General features: G+C 43.1%; 1 protein-coding gene across 1 annotated transcript in view; it reads right to left on the reverse strand.

Annotated features, from left to right (window-relative positions):
• Window positions 1-17,109, reverse strand: part of CAMK2A (calcium/calmodulin dependent protein kinase II alpha) — a 161,402-nt gene that overhangs the window by 13,827 nt on the left and 130,466 nt on the right. The window contains exons 9-14 of the mRNA XM_084829810.1: window positions 16,858-16,941; window positions 13,787-13,881; window positions 12,216-12,338; window positions 9,910-9,993; window positions 7,706-7,748; window positions 2,254-2,294 (exon numbers count right to left, since the gene is read on the reverse strand). Coding sequence (XP_084685936.1) covers window positions 2,254-2,294; window positions 7,706-7,748; window positions 9,910-9,993; window positions 12,216-12,338; window positions 13,787-13,881; window positions 16,858-16,941 — 470 coding nt within the window. The remainder of the gene's footprint in view (window positions 1-2,253; window positions 2,295-7,705; window positions 7,749-9,909; window positions 9,994-12,215; window positions 12,339-13,786; window positions 13,882-16,857; window positions 16,942-17,109) is intronic.

Here is a 17,109-nt window from a genome sequence, read left to right on the forward strand (position 1 = left end):
CACGATGCCACACAAAAGCAGTGACCTCATTAAAGTAAGACAAACATACAAAAAAAGGATGCAACACAGGGAAGTGAATTTATTAATTTAAGACATGACAGGATGTGACATGGGGCAGTGATTGCATTAATTTACAATGTAACAGGATGTGACATCAAACAGGGCAGTGACGGTTATTGTATACCCACTGGTTAAAAGAGGGGAAAAACCTCTTCTGTCAGTAAAATATGGGGGCATATTAGTGAAAAGGACCCCCTTTCCTTCTATTTTCCTTGGATGGCAAGTTTTCAACTCTAGAGAAGTGGTATTTTAGTATCTACTCCATCATAAAAAAAGGGTACCACAAGTGGGAATAACCCCCTTCCACGATCAGACTGTTACCATTGCTTGTGAATGGGACAATAATTCAAGAACATTTGGTTGTTTCTTTTGGACCGGTCTGTTCCGACGAGATGGTTAAACCAGTCAATTCCATCAGAAAAACACATTAACCATGTGGTTAAGAACTAGGCCTCAAAAACTATTATGCCACATGCTCAGAATAGCAGCCATCTGTCCCACTGAAAGGAGTAGCAAAACCAAAAAAAAAAAAAAAGAAAATGAAAATCTATTAACAGGCAAGCCAGTTTTACAATAAAGCCAAGTGGCAAACTCCATCCTTGAGATTGCTGGAATGGAAGTTGGTTCTCCTGGGGTGTCTCCGAAAGGAAATGGGATTGAGATGACAATGCCAGGAGAGGCTGTTAGCACAGGGTATAGCTAGGCAGGCAAGTATAAGTATATCTTGGCCAGGCAACCCTGTTGTCAGGATCTTCTTCAAGGTGCAAGGTCATTCTTTGAAGCAGCACTCCTTTACCACACACTCAGACAGCCACCAAAACACAGCTTAAGACTGTGAAAGGGTTGCCCGAGACCTCTCTAGAACAGCTTCCAGAAAAGAAAATTGTTATAATGTCAGTGCAAAGTCATTCAACACCATGTTCAAACTTCACAAAGATTTCAGAGCAGAGAACTGGAAAACTTGTTCATCCATGGGGGGTGGGTCTTGTGCTCTCAGTTTTGTTCGGGCTTACCCCCTTCTCCCCTCTTTTTTTGGTTGTTGATAAAAAAACCCTCTGCATTTTCTCATCCAACCCAAGTTTTTAATGGTTCGGAAAATTATGATGCCAACATGGCAGATTTGCCAAATAAAACCACAATGAACCATTAGCAAGAAAAAGTGACCGCTGGGTTCCTCACCACTGCTCAGAGACTCTAAGCCAATGTCCTCATTAGCCAACAAACCAAGAGCCATCCTCGCTCTCACTTCCCATCCCATTTCCCTCTCTTCCGGATGAAGTGTCTTTCAGGTTGTCTTACCTGTCACAGCCCCTTCCACAGGATTAGAAATACCATAGAGCCAATTCAAACAATCAAGGGGGCATGTGGTACAGCTCTCTCACAGATCTGTAGCACCTCAGCATTCACAGGGAAGGAGGGCAGGATTATTCATTTGAAGGTGTTCCCTCATAACAATCTTCCTTCACAGAGAAAGATAATTTATCAGGAAGATGCATTCAAAGAAGAATGCATCAGGAACGCATTCTAAGGTGAATTCTGAGATAATACACTTCCACGCAAGTATTTATTTATTATATTTATTTATATTCTGCCGTTTGTGGGACTTTTGAATTACAGTCCTACAAGAGGACTGTATCAACATGGCCTCCAAATATCTGAATGGGCTCTGAGCTCTGAAGTGACGTCATGGTGTAGTAATATTTATTTAGACAGTAGGAGAAAGGCATAAGTTTTTCTCAGATATATAAAAAGTTAGAGGAGTGGGAGGAGAATTCTTAGGATATTTAGACCTCATTCTAAGGTCAGGTTCAACACCTTGCTGAATTGTCCACAATTGTCTTCTCACAGTCCTCCTCACTGCCCTCTTTTTGTCTTTCATTTTGGGATATGAATTAACCAAGCAAATTGAGCATGAGCTGAGGCATCCATTACATCATCTAAGCATTGCAAGCTGCAAATTAGAAAAAAAGTAATTTCTTCTTCTTCGCTTTTGCCTTCTTGTAGGAAATGCAGAGAATAGGAAAATGTTTCTTATTATGAGAGGAGGATGAAACAGGAGAGCCTCTAATGCAACACTTTAATGCAAAGGCCCTGGGCCACGCTGGGACCCAGCACTGCAAAACCCAATCCAACCATTTCTGCCATCCTGAGGACAGGCAGTCCTGTATAAATCAGGAATGGGCAGGGACTTACCTTCACACCATCATTCTTCTTGTTGCCACCACTTTTCCCTCCTGTGGAGAAAAAGTACCAAGTCAAGAAGAATAGGGATGGTGTCAGAATCAGCACAGTGAGAACCAGCAACATGAGGGAAGTTGGGTGAGCAGAGAAACACAGGAATTGAAGATCACTAATTCAGTGCCACCGCCTCATCCGTTGGTAGCGAATTCCACAATAATCCAGAGCTCTGGGCGAAGTCTCTCTCAGAAATCCATGAAGCTCACAAGCTGGATTACTAGGATCCTTCCACGTGGGTAAGAAGAGCCACAGCCACTTATATTCTTGTACTCCCAAGTCTTTAAAGAAACCAAAACAAGGCCCAGCAATGGAAAGAGGCAGGAACTGAAGGAGCATTCTCTGACGGTTCTGTCTTCCCTAGAGGACTGAAGGATCTTCCAGCTACATGGCTAAAGGGATTCAATCCTGCCCTATGCTGCCTGCTAGCCCTCTCCTTACTGGGCTTGCCTGCCTTGCTTTGCGGTCTTGGATATGAACACTAAATGGTTGGACTGTAGATAAGAGCAGTGTGCACTTGCCAGTCTGCCCTTCTCACTCTCAGCCTCTCTCTCTCTCTGTCTTGGCCTTTCTCTTGGTCTCTCTCTCTCGTGCTAATTTTAGCCCCCCATGCTGGTGGGGGTCATGTGCTACAATTATGACATCCTGACAGCTGCAGCCCACATTTTGACAATGATGAAAAGCAGACACCTTCCCCTGTGCCCCCCCTATCGCTATCACAGACTTAGCCTCGACTCCTGGGACTCCAGCCCACTCATAATCCCTCCCTCGTCTTGCTGTTGCCTTCAAATAGACTCTGAATGCTAAACGTGCACACACACACATGCACGCATGCACACTTGGCCCAAGTACAGCTCCTGAGCAAAAGACCCAGATAACCCAATTTTGAGGAACAATCACTGCTCTGGTTGCAAAAAAATCCCAAAACCATCTGAACTACTCAGATCATGGAGGCCAGACAACTGATAAAGAATAAACATATGAATTTTCTGGTCTTGGCATTAAGCCTAGAACTCTCAGCTGATTAACTAATTCTCCTCCATTCCCACAGTCACAGTTCTTTAAAAACTTTAACTTTCTAAGAACGTTATGACATATCCACCATGGTTTCCTAGCTTTCCCAATTATTTCCTCATCGACCCAGTTGGCTTTGTTTATTCCATTCAATAAACAACCAGTCTACATTGTCTAAACTTTTTACATTATCTTTTACTACACTGTGGTATTTCTTTTATTTTTTAAAATTCTACCCTGCACTTCCTACTTCCCTGAAGTGCTCACGTTTATAACATGCAATTATGATTTTAAATTAAATGGACCCCGTAGTGTGGCCTTCCCCAACCCTAGTGCCCTCCAGATGTTTTGGACTTCAACCCCCAGTATTCCTGACCATTGGCCATATTGGTTGGGGATGATGGGAGTTCAACTCCAAAACATCTGGAGGGCACCAGGTTAGGGAAGGCTGCCATAATGAAACACATAGATGTGATTGTGAGCTGTAATGCTATACATAGATTTCACATCAGTCTCTACATGGAAATCCTTTCTGTTTAGAAAAAATAAATAATTTTAAGATTCATAATATCACATCATAACAATTGTTCCCATCAAAAAAGGCTTCAACAGGCCAATCAAGTCGTAAGAATGTATGAGAATTTCATAAATCTCTATCTAATCCAGAATCCTGCTTCCCACTTGATAACTTTGGGAAGCCTACAAAGCAGGGTTTGAAGTAGGGATGTACAAAAGTCACTTACCTAAGACAATACCCCCCCCCTTCTGCTCTATGCCTCTGAACATGGAGGTTCCATACAGGCCATCATGATTAGCAACCATTAATAGACCTGTGCTCAATAAATTTTACTAATCCCCTTTTAAAGCCATCTAAGTCTTCCAAAAACATATGCATATTTCCATTTTTTTCTCCCATACACTGTTACTATAATGTCTCTGCTACTTCCAGTCATTTTACCACATACCAAATTTAATTTCAATCAGACATCTCCATTTATTTTTCATGGATCTAGTTTCAAGAAAAATCTCAGTAAATGGAAGCCATTCTTGGGAGGCCCCCATGAAAGCCTGCTTGGAAAAGTCCCATAAAACCTTAAACTGCCTGTCTTTAAGAAACAAAACAAAAGACAATCTGCTTAGAAGAGGTTTTTCCTGGGGTAATGGCTTTTTAAGGTCACTTCTAAGCATTGGTCACTCCCTATGTGCTAGGGAGGTACCTTCAACCTGTTCCGTTCCTACATCTGATTCGGAGAATTTGAGTCTTTTCACTATCCTTCTTCTCTAAAAATTCCCCTCTCCCCCATTTGTAATTTTTGGGCACAGGCCCCTAAGCTACATATCCACACAATAGCTCCATCTCCAGAGTATAAGTTAAAAATTCATCTTTTCTCATTTAAAGCTAGTGTAAAATGCTACCAAATAAAGGTGATGGGAGTGCTTTGTTGTGTGAAGGGAAGAGAACTGGCAGCTGCGCTGATCCACAGATGGCAGCCCTTCCACCAATGTGTGACAAAGTATTTTTGCAATGATTCATTGTGCTTTGTCAGGTCTTTCTGATCCATGGAAAAATGATTAATATCTATTTATTAATATGGCATGCTAAAAGATACAAGTCAGTGAGTTAAGAACTTGTATCACCTTTCTGTTGCACACAGCTAAGCCACAATCCAACACATAAGCCCCCTGGAACCAATGAGCTTAAGTGCACCTCACTCTGTGATGAATTGTGGCCTGGTGTATCATGAATTACCTCCAAACTCTGGCCTTTTTGCTTTTAGCAGGAGCTGGGTGAGGGGATGAAAGTAGGATATTGAGGGAAAGCTCACTGGGTATTATTGAACAAAAGCCAAACTGCAGAAAGGGAGGTCTTATGTCATGAGAAGTAGTAGTTCTTTCTTTTGCTTTCATAATTACAACATCTTCACTTGAAGAAGCAGGAATTCCTCAATCCCTCCCCTCAGAACTGCAGAACACGTGAATCACATTAAACCACACCGTGAATGCATGCCAGTCTATACCGTCCCTTACATCAGGGGTGAGCAGCCTTTTGGCCTCTGAGGCCACATGGTGCAGCGGGTAGTGGGTTGGGGGCTGCAGCCACCTCTCCACGTTCATGCATACCCACCCAGTCTTCCCCACGTGTGCACACACTCACATGCACACCCACTCTCCCGCCCACCCACCACCTCAGCATGCAGGGATGTGGAGGTTTAAACCTCCCCTCCTTGGGCACTTGAGATCACACCTTCTCCCCTCCTGATTCTACTGGGAAACAGGGCACATGGAGATGACTCTCCTAGCACATCCTGTTTCCCAGCAGAATCTGGCTCTTGCCAGCCTGCCAGACAGGGCATGCCAGGAGACTCATCCCTGCATGCTCTGCTTCCCAGCAGAATTCCCTGAAACAAGGTGGCTGTGGGAACTGGCACTTCTGGAGAGACAGGGCACCTGTGGCACAGGCAGTCTCCAAGAGCCACATGCAGCCTGTGAGATGCGGTTTATCCTCCTGGCTTACATCATGTCCAAATTTGCTTGTTTAGGAGCTTTTGGAAATAATATATGATCCATGTCCAGACATCAGCCATGTCCAGACATCAGCCATATTCCAGGGATGGGTTACATAGGGTCTATGGGAGCCAGGGTGGTGTAGTGGCGAGAGTGTTGGACTGGGAGCCGGAAGATCCGGGTTCTAGTCCCCACTCGGCCATGGAAGCTCACTGGGTGGCTTTGGGCCGGTCACAGACTCTCAGCCCAGCCCGCCTCACAGGGTTGTTGTTGTGAGGATAAAATGGAGAGGGGGAGGATTATGTATGCCACCTTGGGTTCCTTAAGGAGGAAAAAAGGTGGGATATAAATGTAATAAATGCAATAAATAAATAAATAAATAAATAAATAAATAAATACATGGGAGCCATCATCAAGGACAGCCTCACTGAGCTAGATGTCCAATGAAATGAAAGGGGTTGTGCAGAAACAATATAAGGATGACGTTCCTAACACAGTGAACTGCTACAACAGATATCACATAAATGCTTGGGGGATGTCTTTTTAAATGTTTGTTAATATATTAATACTTTTTTGTCCTTCTGAACTAGTTTTGTTTTTGATCTTACACATTATTTATGCTGCAATCTTATGCACATTTACCTGGAGTAAGTACCATTAAACACAATGGAATTTACTCAGAGTAAACCAGCATAGGACTACACTGTTAGGTATGCACTCTTAAGTCCTACTAAAATCTGTGGTACTTTAGCAAGCATCGCTGAGTGCAGGATGGCAGCCTCAGCTTGGAGGCATTCAGTTGGTCATTCAATGGTTTGATGCATTTGTCAAAGATTGGCCTTGGTTAGGCTGGTAACTGGTAAGCATGTTGGTGTTCCTGGAATGCTAAAATGTACACAGTTTCACTAGGTTAGTGAAATACGGAAAAGTTATTATTTATTAAATATAATCATTGTGCAAATAAATCACCCCAAACATTTAAAAGTGTTTGATGTATGAGGGAAACCCCTTACATTTTGAGAATATATTAGCTGTTTCACAATTGTTTACACAGGGCATTAATGCTATGCTAGATTGAAAACTAGAGCATGGGATCAGTCTAACCAAGTCCAGTCCTTGGTAGTGGCTTCCCTGCTGGTTTCATTGCAACCACCAGGAAGATTAAAGCACCAAATTAAATACAAGATATGCCTATGGCAAAATGCAGGGGTTTAAATTCTTTAGGAAGGACCTCTCTCTTATTACTAATTTTTGCCAGGCTATAGTTGATCTTCATTAGTAAATTGTAAGTCAAGAACTCTGATTATTCAGTATAACTCACATCATCCCCATCCAATTCCATTGCAGTTCCAGCTTCTTGCTTTCCAAATTATATTCCAAAAATTCCAAATCTGTTAGTTCAGTGCAGTAGGTATAACTTGCTGTGAAACTCTTGATGGAAGAATTTCAAGCTGAGTGCCAACTACGCCCCTTATCTACTAAGAATCCAGTAAAAATCAGCCAATGTATTTATGTACCGGGGATGCTTGTTGCAGGAGTCTGGTGGGCAATCTCAACACATTTCCACACATAATAACTAAATTCATCTTCTGCATTTCCTGGATCTGAAATGCAAATGCAAAACCAACCTACATGGGCTAGAATATACATTGAAAACATCTCTTCTGTGTGCTTTTCCTGCATCCTTGTCCTCCAGAAGGAACTCTGAAACACTTTTAGGGTCATGTATGGAAATTCCCTATGGCCAGTCTTTTCCAACCAGTATTCTATTCAAAGCCATGTTTCAGGGAGCCTATCACACTGGCCACTCATATTTTCCACCTAAGGCTAGCATCCAATAAATAAAGTGGCAACAAATAAATATTGACCTGGATGGAGTTGGGTTACCTACCAGAAAAATTCCGGGTTGCTAGCATCGTAGTGAGGATCGCACCCTGGAACATACAGAAGATAAAAAGAAAAGGAGGGAAAACAGGACACATCATAGGACACATCAGAATCAGTCTTATCCCTTCCCCCACCCAAATCTCCTTCCTCTTAAAGACACTGAGTGGAAAATGGAGCTGGCTGGGGCTACAAGCAGGAGGTATCTTTGGCATTGTTCCAGGGAATGATGAATATAATTCAGAGATGATATTAATAGATATAGCAAACAGTTTGCAGAAAACAAGCCATTGGATAGTGGCACAGCGATTTTTAACTACTCTGCAAGTTTCTGAATGGTGGTGGCAGGGTTTACTGATGTATGAGGGAAACCCTATATTTTTTCTTGCAGTGTTAATGGGATTTCGTTTCCCAGCAAAGAAGCAACACTTGTGCTCTGATGGGACCAGGCCAACAGCTAGACTTCTAGGAGTTATTAAAGAGAGAGGATTTCCTACTGTGTCTCAAGTGGAATCCCACATACATCATCTACCCTTGAGACTTGCAGTAACTAGACTCTACAGGCACCGCAGCAATATAAGGGTTCCCCAGCAAGAGCACAGTATGTTTTCCTAGTATTGAGTTCTGTGCCTAATCACAAGATTGCAACACAGTACCCCAACCTTGCTAGACTTGTGGCATGTAAAAAAATATTGGACATGCAGAGACAGACTCATTGGTGGCAATTCAATTTAGCATCTGATGATAGAATCTACCACAACTACCACTATTACTACTACTATTACTACACATATCTCTCACATAGCATACTGTCCCATAGATGTCAAAGAGCAGATCGGTCTCCTCACATCCATTTTACAGATGGGAAAACTAAGGTACAGTACTGAAGGTAATATCTCCAGAGCCATTCTCTGTAAGTCAATAAAAGAACGGGTTATAGATCCCTGCTTTCCTTGGCCTTGTATTTTAATATCAACCAACTCCCCATTAGGACTGCCTTTTTTTTTTTTACAGGAAAAGAAGGCACTCCGCAGATGTGTAGACAGTACTTCTCAGCAACTGGTTCACTACTTGTAGAAGAAATGCAGGATGTGCCTGCGCACATTGCTACTGGATAAAGGCAGTAAGGCACTGAACTAGCACAACACAGATTGGCATCTATTCGTTGCACTGGCTGTGGATAGATTCAAAATTCCATCAAAATTTATCTTTGGGGAGGGGGGGGCAGGGAAGCCAACTAGATATACCTCTTTGCTACTCTCAGTCTCTCTCTCCTCCTCAGTCTTCTCCTTTCTATTTAGCATTTCTCAATATTCCAATCAACTCCATGAGCTCATTAGAGGCCATATAATAAGATTACATGAACATAACTGAAGCAGTAACAGGTTACTAGATGAAAAGTAAACACAGATTGCTATCTGTTGCCTTACTCAGTAATCTTATTAGCCTCCAGCTCAAAGGCTGGAAATCTGTACAGTATTTGCAAGCCAAAGAGGTAGACCAATAATATGGGGAAATATCCAAAAAAGAAGTAAAGGAAGGAGCTGATTGTAGCACTGCTGGTAAGCTTCTTAACTCTGAACTCCTCACCACTACCAGCACAGCACTGGGTGAGCTGTGATTTGAAAATTGCATTTGGATACTGACCCCAAGTTCATTTACTTGGAAGTAAGTTCCACAAACATGAATGGAAGACACTTTGGAATGCAACTTCTGTGAGTCTTAGGAGGCAGTGTTATTTTGTCGTAAGATTTTAATTAAGGGGCTTGGCCTAATCAGCATTAACTTCTTGATCTCGGTTCTGGGAGTAAATGAGTGGACTTTTTCAAAGAGCAGAGCCCTTGATCTGCCATGAAACATTGAACAGGAAATGATGACATTGTAGCAGTAGCACTGCCAAAGTGAAACTGAAACAGGTTGTTCCCTCCAAAGAATGAACAACTGATCTAGTTATTCAAAACAAAACCTGGGGAGGGATGCCACAGCACTGCTTTATCTGGCATGTGATGTTTATGATCCAAAGACTTAAAGACATCTAGGAAGGTATTTTCTTTCTTAGGATAAAGGTGGCCAGTCGGAAAGTCAAAGTCTTAGAAGACTTAGAGCTAAGCCTTTGTGAACATGGGGAAACAAAAGAAAGTGAAAACAAGCCAGTGATGTATACCATTTCCTAGAGAAGCATGTATCAGTCAGACATGGGGTGTGGATTACCTTTAGCTTCCTTCTGGCATTGAACTTCTTCAAGCAATCTACAGTCTCTTGTCTGTGCATGCAAGAAGCCACAGTGGAACGGTGCTGGAAGACAGAAAGAAAGTCTGCTCAGAAATGTAAGGAAACAGAAAATAGAGAGCTCTCCCTTGTTTTTGCAACCCGTCCACACACTGCAACTGGATAAGATCAGTAAAATCAGTTGGGAAGTCTGGATATTTAGACTACAGCCTTTATGCAGTAGGTCACACTAGATGACTTGCAGCTTTTTACAGCCTCATTATTCTATGATGAACCAGGTACATCATGTGGAGGATAGTGACTTAATTTCTACACACACACACACACACACACACACACACCTGAACTCTGCACCATTTCTCCATCTCTTAAATGTGCATTCATATATTAGGCGAAGTCCCACAACCGTGTGTTTGAATTCTCCAAGCAAAGCAGCAGTTTTATTTGCAAGCAGAAGCAAACAAAACTTTAATGGGCTGTGCAAACTAGTTTCCCTGCTTGTTCATTTGTTCCTTGTTCTGCCACACCAGAGATGCTGGAGATGGTTCATTAGGTTGTTAGTGGCTTGGCTAACCTTCCCTTAGCTGATTCTCTTATGCACTGATGGTTCAGGCTACTGTTCTTTTCTAGGGCAAGGGACATTCATGGCAGGGGCCTGGATATAAATGCTGTGCCCCTAAGGAAGACCTTATTCAGGGACCCCAAAATAAAGTTGTGTAGTTCGGCGATCTATGGAATCATGGCAACCACACCTGAGCGTAGAAGAGGAATAGAATCCAGTAACCCAAGTAAGAAATGTTCGCAGCAAATAAACTGAAGGTCTTTCTTTAATAATAACCATGCCTTGGGAAGCATCCCTGTAGAGTCCCCTTCCACTCTCAAACTTCCTGATTCTGCATGGATGTGGACTAGGTTTATTAAAAAAGACCTGTCAAAGTCCTCTATAGCATTTTTATTCTGGGAGCAGAGTTGAATTACAATACTAGCTAAGGAAGTAACAGAAGCACAACTCAAACTTCATCAGATCAGAATGGCTGATAACTGTCAGGTTGGTGAGAAAACGTGAAAAGCACGTTTTATATAAAAGCAACAATTATGTACTGTGCATCTTTGTTAAACTCGTTATGAGCCCATTTTGACTGGGATAAAAAGTGGACAACATAAACAATAGATTTAAATAAGGATCACTACTTTCTGATCAGCATAATCAGTTGCCCTCCACAAATATACTTACAGTATGCACCTTTTATAATATAATGCACATTAATCAACATAGAAAGAAAAGAGTACGCAGTTTGCACAACTGCATGTGCAACATTACAGAGATGTTCTTTTATCCCCACTGAGGGCTTCTAAAAAGTATGAGCATTGCTTATCATCCAGGGGCAATCCTCAGGGATGGCGGAGAATTCCGCCACAGATTTCAGTGAGGCTGAATGCACTGGCATTCGGCCCCCCGAAATCCGTGGCGGAACGGCCTGCCGCCCACCCACGGATCCCCCTCAGGATGAGACTTACCTGGGGCGGATGTTCCGGACAGCGGCGGTCGCTGGTCTTCCGACTGGCTGCCGCCGCGACCATTTGCAGTCTGGTTTTTTTTTTTTTACCCAGATGTGATAGGCCATGTAAAGACTTGCATAGCCTATCACGTCTGGGTAAAAAAAAAAAAAGGCATACGCAAATGGCGGCGGCTACAGTGGCTGCCATTTGCGTTCCTTATTTTTCGCCGTTTTAGTCTACGTAAATATTTACGTAGACTATTACAGCGAAAATAAAGGGGAACGCAAATAGCGTAGTGGGCGCTATTTGCGTTCCTTTTCAAGTCACCGTTTTAGCCTACGTAAATATTTATGTAGGCTAAAATGGCAAAAAATAAGGAATGTAAATGGCGGCCACCGTAGCCACTGCCATTTGCGTATGCGTTTTTTTTTTTACTTTGCCATGATAGGCTACATAAATATTTACGTAGCCTATCACGGTTAAATACAGGGACGCAAACGGCGGCGGCTACAGCTGCTGCCATTTGCGTCCCTGCTGCCCAGGGGCCGGATGTCCAGCTGCGGGCGGAGCCAGCTGGTGGCTTCACGGAATCCCCGCAGAGCGGAGCTGGATGGGCAGGACTCTGGGGGGAGGGACAGAGCACCTCCCCCCCCGTCGAGGATTCTGGGGGGAGGGACAGAGCGCCTCCCCCCCCACCGTGAAGCAGATCTGCGAAACGGTAAGTGACTTTCGTACATCCCTAATCCTCAGAATCTGAGCAGTTTCCAAGAAATGTATGTTGCACTTACTGATATCCATGGGTGTTTCAGAGCCTCTGCTGCTGTAATACGTTTGGATGGGTTGATTGTCAACATTTTATTGATGAGGTCTTTTGCTTCAGGAGTGACAGTATCCCACTCAGGGGAAGGAAACTGCCAGAGCAAAGGAGAGAGAAAAACTTGGCATAACAATACAGCCAGAAGCACCTTTTTGCATCCTCCATGGGGTTTTTCTTTTTGTACACAGTCCTTTTCAGGATACAGTGAAGATGTGCTTTTGAGATTGAGAAGGGGTGAAAAATCTGTTTTTCAGGAAATTGTAGGAAAACTGGGCTCTTTGGCTTATGCAGGATACTGTTGGACATACAGCTCAATTCTTACATCAGAAGTAAGTCTCACTGAGTTCAATAGGGCTTACTCCCAGGTAAGTGTGTATAGGCATACAACCCAAATGAGTATTTTTATGGCTGACTTCCCACCTAGCACCTTAGTTACAAAATGTAGTTCCACATGGCTGACATTAGGACTGGGGCTACCCTGGGTGCGTATCTTGTTAAGTACAGTCAGTACAAGGCAGAAAATGTAGCACAGATGACTGCTGGGTAGCAGGCAGGTGCTGTGAATACTCTGCCAAAATCTGTACACTACGAAATTGCTATCCTGCTGCAAGCTTGCCAGCTTGTTACTGAACACACACAGCAAAAGAAAATATCCCTTGAGCAGAGCTGCTACAAAGCCTATTCGGCCTATGTGTAAATACAGGGGAAAGCATATGCCCTTGTGCTACGACTGCCAGGGCAGGGTGGCCATGGCTATATATTTCTGGTAGCCTGTGACCCAGTATCTTTTTGGTACTTCTAATTGCTCACAGCTGGCTTTTTAAAGTTCCTTAGTATTTTAGTTTAGTTTTTTAAATAGTTTTTAGGCCCATAAACGTCAAGGAACAGGGAGGAGTCAGCACCTGGTGGGTAAAGCCAGGGGAGGGCCTGCTTAGTGTGTGAAACAAAACAAGGGAAGGATCCGGTGGATAGAGACTTTTTGTGCAGACTCAGTTTTTAGGATGTTGGTGCCTACTATCTTTCTTTGGCCCCCAGCCACTACCTGACGTCTTGACCAGAGATTACCAGCCTTTCTGCCTTAGAGCTAGTAATAGAGGAATAGCTAAGTGTGAGAGCTGAAGGAATTGTGAGCCCCAATCAGGATTGGGAATGAGACTCACAGCAGCTACCACAATCCCAGGTTAGAGAGTTAATTCTCCCAGCTCTGCTACCAGCTGGGAAGAAATAAGATAGGATCTGTTTTACTGTGATGAAGGCAAATGAACCATTTGTATCAAAAGCCCTAAATGATTTGAGATCTGGGTACTGGTAGGAAAGCCGGTTGCCACATCAACCTGCCTATGTGTTGAGGTCAGCAAATGAGGCTCTGAAGAGAGATAGGTGGCAACCAGAGAGAGGGGCTTTTCAGTAGTGGCACCATTTATAGAACTCCCTCCTGAGAGTTCTGACACCTGTTGTGCTATCTTTTCAGCAGCAGACAGATACCTCTTTATTCTCTCAGATCTTTTCAACAAGGAAGGGAGCGGGAGGAAAGTCACTTACGTCGTAGGCTCCAGCTTTGATCTGCTGGTATAGTCGGTGTTGATCCTCATCCCAGAAAGGAGGATAGCCAACCAGCAGAATATAGAGAATAACTCCTGAATGTGAAAGGGAGAGGCAAGCATAATTTGTTACATAAGCTCCAGCCAAGCACAAGTAGCGAAGGGGTTAGTTCACTGACTTGGAAGACTGGAGCTGGCCAATTCTGTCTGGGAGACTAAAAACTGGGGGTAATTAGCGGAGAGCTAGATACCTTACCACACACCAAGTATCACGCTAACATGGTGTGACCTGGCTCCTTCTTGTCCAAAGTATCAAAGGCTAAGTATCAGCTCTTTATAGATCAAGCTGAATTGTCAGTTAACATCAGGATTTGCCTGAAAGCGACACTAAAGCGACACTAATCTATGAATGTGGAAAGATATAGCATGGATTGCACATATAATGGCATTGGCTGAATAAGCACGTGCTGGTAAACCTGGACAGGAAAATTGCCATTGGCAGGCAGTGGGTTTGCCAGGCATTGCATATTGCAGGCTTCAGGAGGCTGGGCTTCTCCAAATGACTGGCGCAGAATGCTTAGAGAACCAGCCACACATCCTCTAGTACAACTACCACATTCTCTCTGCAATACTGTGCTTGGGATCCATATGCAACGGGGAATTCTCAGGACTACCTTAGCCCCATCCGTGCACTGAACAAAACCAGTGACAGCGCACAACCCTGTATTGTCTGGGGCAAAGCTGAGCTGAGCCAGGCACTTCTTGAGGGCAACGACACTGTGATGTTGATCATTACATACCCTACCTGAATGGGGCTGGGTGTCAGTTTAGAGCCATCCTGCTGTAGCTATGGAGAAGCGAACAGCTAAGGGGGTGGCAATTGAAATGATAATAATTTCATCCTGGGACAGACATTTTAACTTTAGTCAAACCCAGGAACCACCTGCTACTTATGGCCAGACACCCTAGACTGGAGAGAGCAGGAATTAATTATCATGCCAATTGTCCAGAACAGCCCATCTTAGGTATATAATAATATCCAGGAATAATAAAGTATACTGTGGCCTGTTCTATGGGTTTTTGACGCCACCTTTCCACTGTTTCCTCCATATCAAGGATGCTGTTATTAATTAATGGAGCTGAACTTGAGTGGGGCAGGGAGAGAATCCAACTTCCCATCTCTGCTTGTTCTCCTGCACGCTTCCAAGTCCTCATCCCTGATCTGGGAGATCAGCTATCAAAGGTATATTATTTAGGAAACCTTCATCAGCAACATAATCTCAATGGAAAATTAACTGTTTTGTTTGTACTTTTACCCTTCATTATGTCCCTCTCTTTCTGTCCAGATTGGTGTGCTGTTCAAGAAGTCTTCATCCATCCTAATAGCCTCTTGTATTCAGGAACTGATCTTTGAAAGTCTGGCAGATTCTTGGCAGACATTGGTAAGGACTGGCCCGCTGTGCATGCCAGCAGCAATAATGCAATGTACAAATGCAGACACATATGCTGGGTCTGAGCTTGAAGAGTTTCTCTGCATGAAAATACACACTAAAGTGAACGCGCCAGATCTGTTTAGTGCAATGTTCAGGAATCCAACACAGGAAAACCTTCCCTCCCTACATGTGTGCTGTGAAAATCAGGTTGAAGGTAAATATTTAAATGAGTCACTGGCGCATCAACGTGCCAAATAAGTGATGGATACACACAATTTGGCCTCATGCAGAGGGCTTTCTTATAGACACAGCTGCTTATTTGTCGGCTTTTTTTAATAATTGATTTTGAGGGATGGAATGAGCGAGTTATTGCTGTTGGTAAACAGACTGTCTCATAGAGACTGCTGAAGACTCATTTTTCAGAAGTGGCCCTACTCAGGAGATGAGCACGTCAAGTCATCCTGCCCAGGGCCAGATCTGAGCTGTTTCAGTCCCTACCATTCAGAAGATCTTCACAGTTCAGTATTCATATGAAATAAAAAACATGCCATAGGAAACCAGGTGTGTTGCTGTAGAGGAACAGCATCCCTTCTGATAACAGCATCATTCATTCATAAATGTTAATTCAAGACACCTGCATTCACATTCTGTTGTGCCACAGCTACTTGTTTGGGCTCCACCAATGATTTAGTTTTTCTAAGCTTCCTTTTCTTAATTTGTACAATAAAGATAAGAGCTCTTCCCTGAGTCTCAAAGGAATGATGTGGATAAATAGATAATGAATGAGAGGCTCTTTGATGTTATGGTAATGGGGGATATAAAAGACTCTCCAAGTAACAAACACCCAGAAATATAATTTTTAATCTCCAAAATGCTCTTCTTAATAACTCTGGAGGTTCTGTTGAACACTAATTGTCTTCTAAGTCAATAAATCCATCAAGTTTCCTGGCAGCTAAAAGCTCATTCACCTAATACTTAGTTGTATCCCCCATTGGACATAAGGGTGGGATTTTTGTTGTATGATTTCCAGCCTATCTGTTACAAAACATTTTTGATATGGTTTCCTCCATTTCCTGATTATATGCTTGTTTATGGTAATGGTTGTGGAACCACAACAGATACATGGGTTTTCCATATCATGTGCCATACTGGAATGAGTTTGCTACTTTTATTATAACCTGTGGGGTTAGTAGGACCATGTATGGGGGTGGGGAGGGGGAAGCTTCCCCAAGGCCTTTAGGACAACATTAAAATACTGAGCATGTCCCAGTTTTCCAAAACAACTTCATAGGATGTAAGGAATTTTTCTAGTGGTGGAAGTGGAAAACACATGGCTTTCCATTTGAGAGTCATGACCAGGGATAATGATGGGTGTTTACTTCCCTTTTGTGCTATACTAATAGGATTCTATCATGCATATGGTTTACCAACCCATTGTCATTAAGTATGCAACTCACGAAGCAACACTGACATGGGATGTCACGCTGCTCAGCACATCTCAGAAGTACCCAAGCCCTGTGGACAAGGTAGGGACTGTAAATAGTGCAAAGCATGGTGATTGGACCACAACGGCCTCTTCCGCTTTCCCCAAAGGTTTCTCTCTCCTGTGTAGCTATTTTCGAAACATAACCTCACTTACCGCATGCCCACAAGTCCACAGCTTTGCCATAGGGGTCCTTCCGGAGCACTTCGGGGGAAAGGTAGCCTGGAGTGCCCGCAAAACCTAGTAAGACAGACAGTCAAATATGCAACTAGTTACACCATTGCTCCCAGCAGAATATGCAGCTCTAACTTCAAGACAATGATCAGTCTTGGGATTTAACTCCATAATTCAGATACTGAGAATAGTAACAGCAAAGAGATTTGTCATCTTATATTCCCACTGAGTCTA

Source organism: Heloderma suspectum, chromosome 2, assembly GCF_057233095.1.
Source record: "Heloderma suspectum isolate Gila_16-S chromosome 2, 16-S_ref, whole genome shotgun sequence".
NCBI classification, from domain to species: Eukaryota; Metazoa; Chordata; class Lepidosauria; order Squamata; family Helodermatidae; genus Heloderma; species Heloderma suspectum.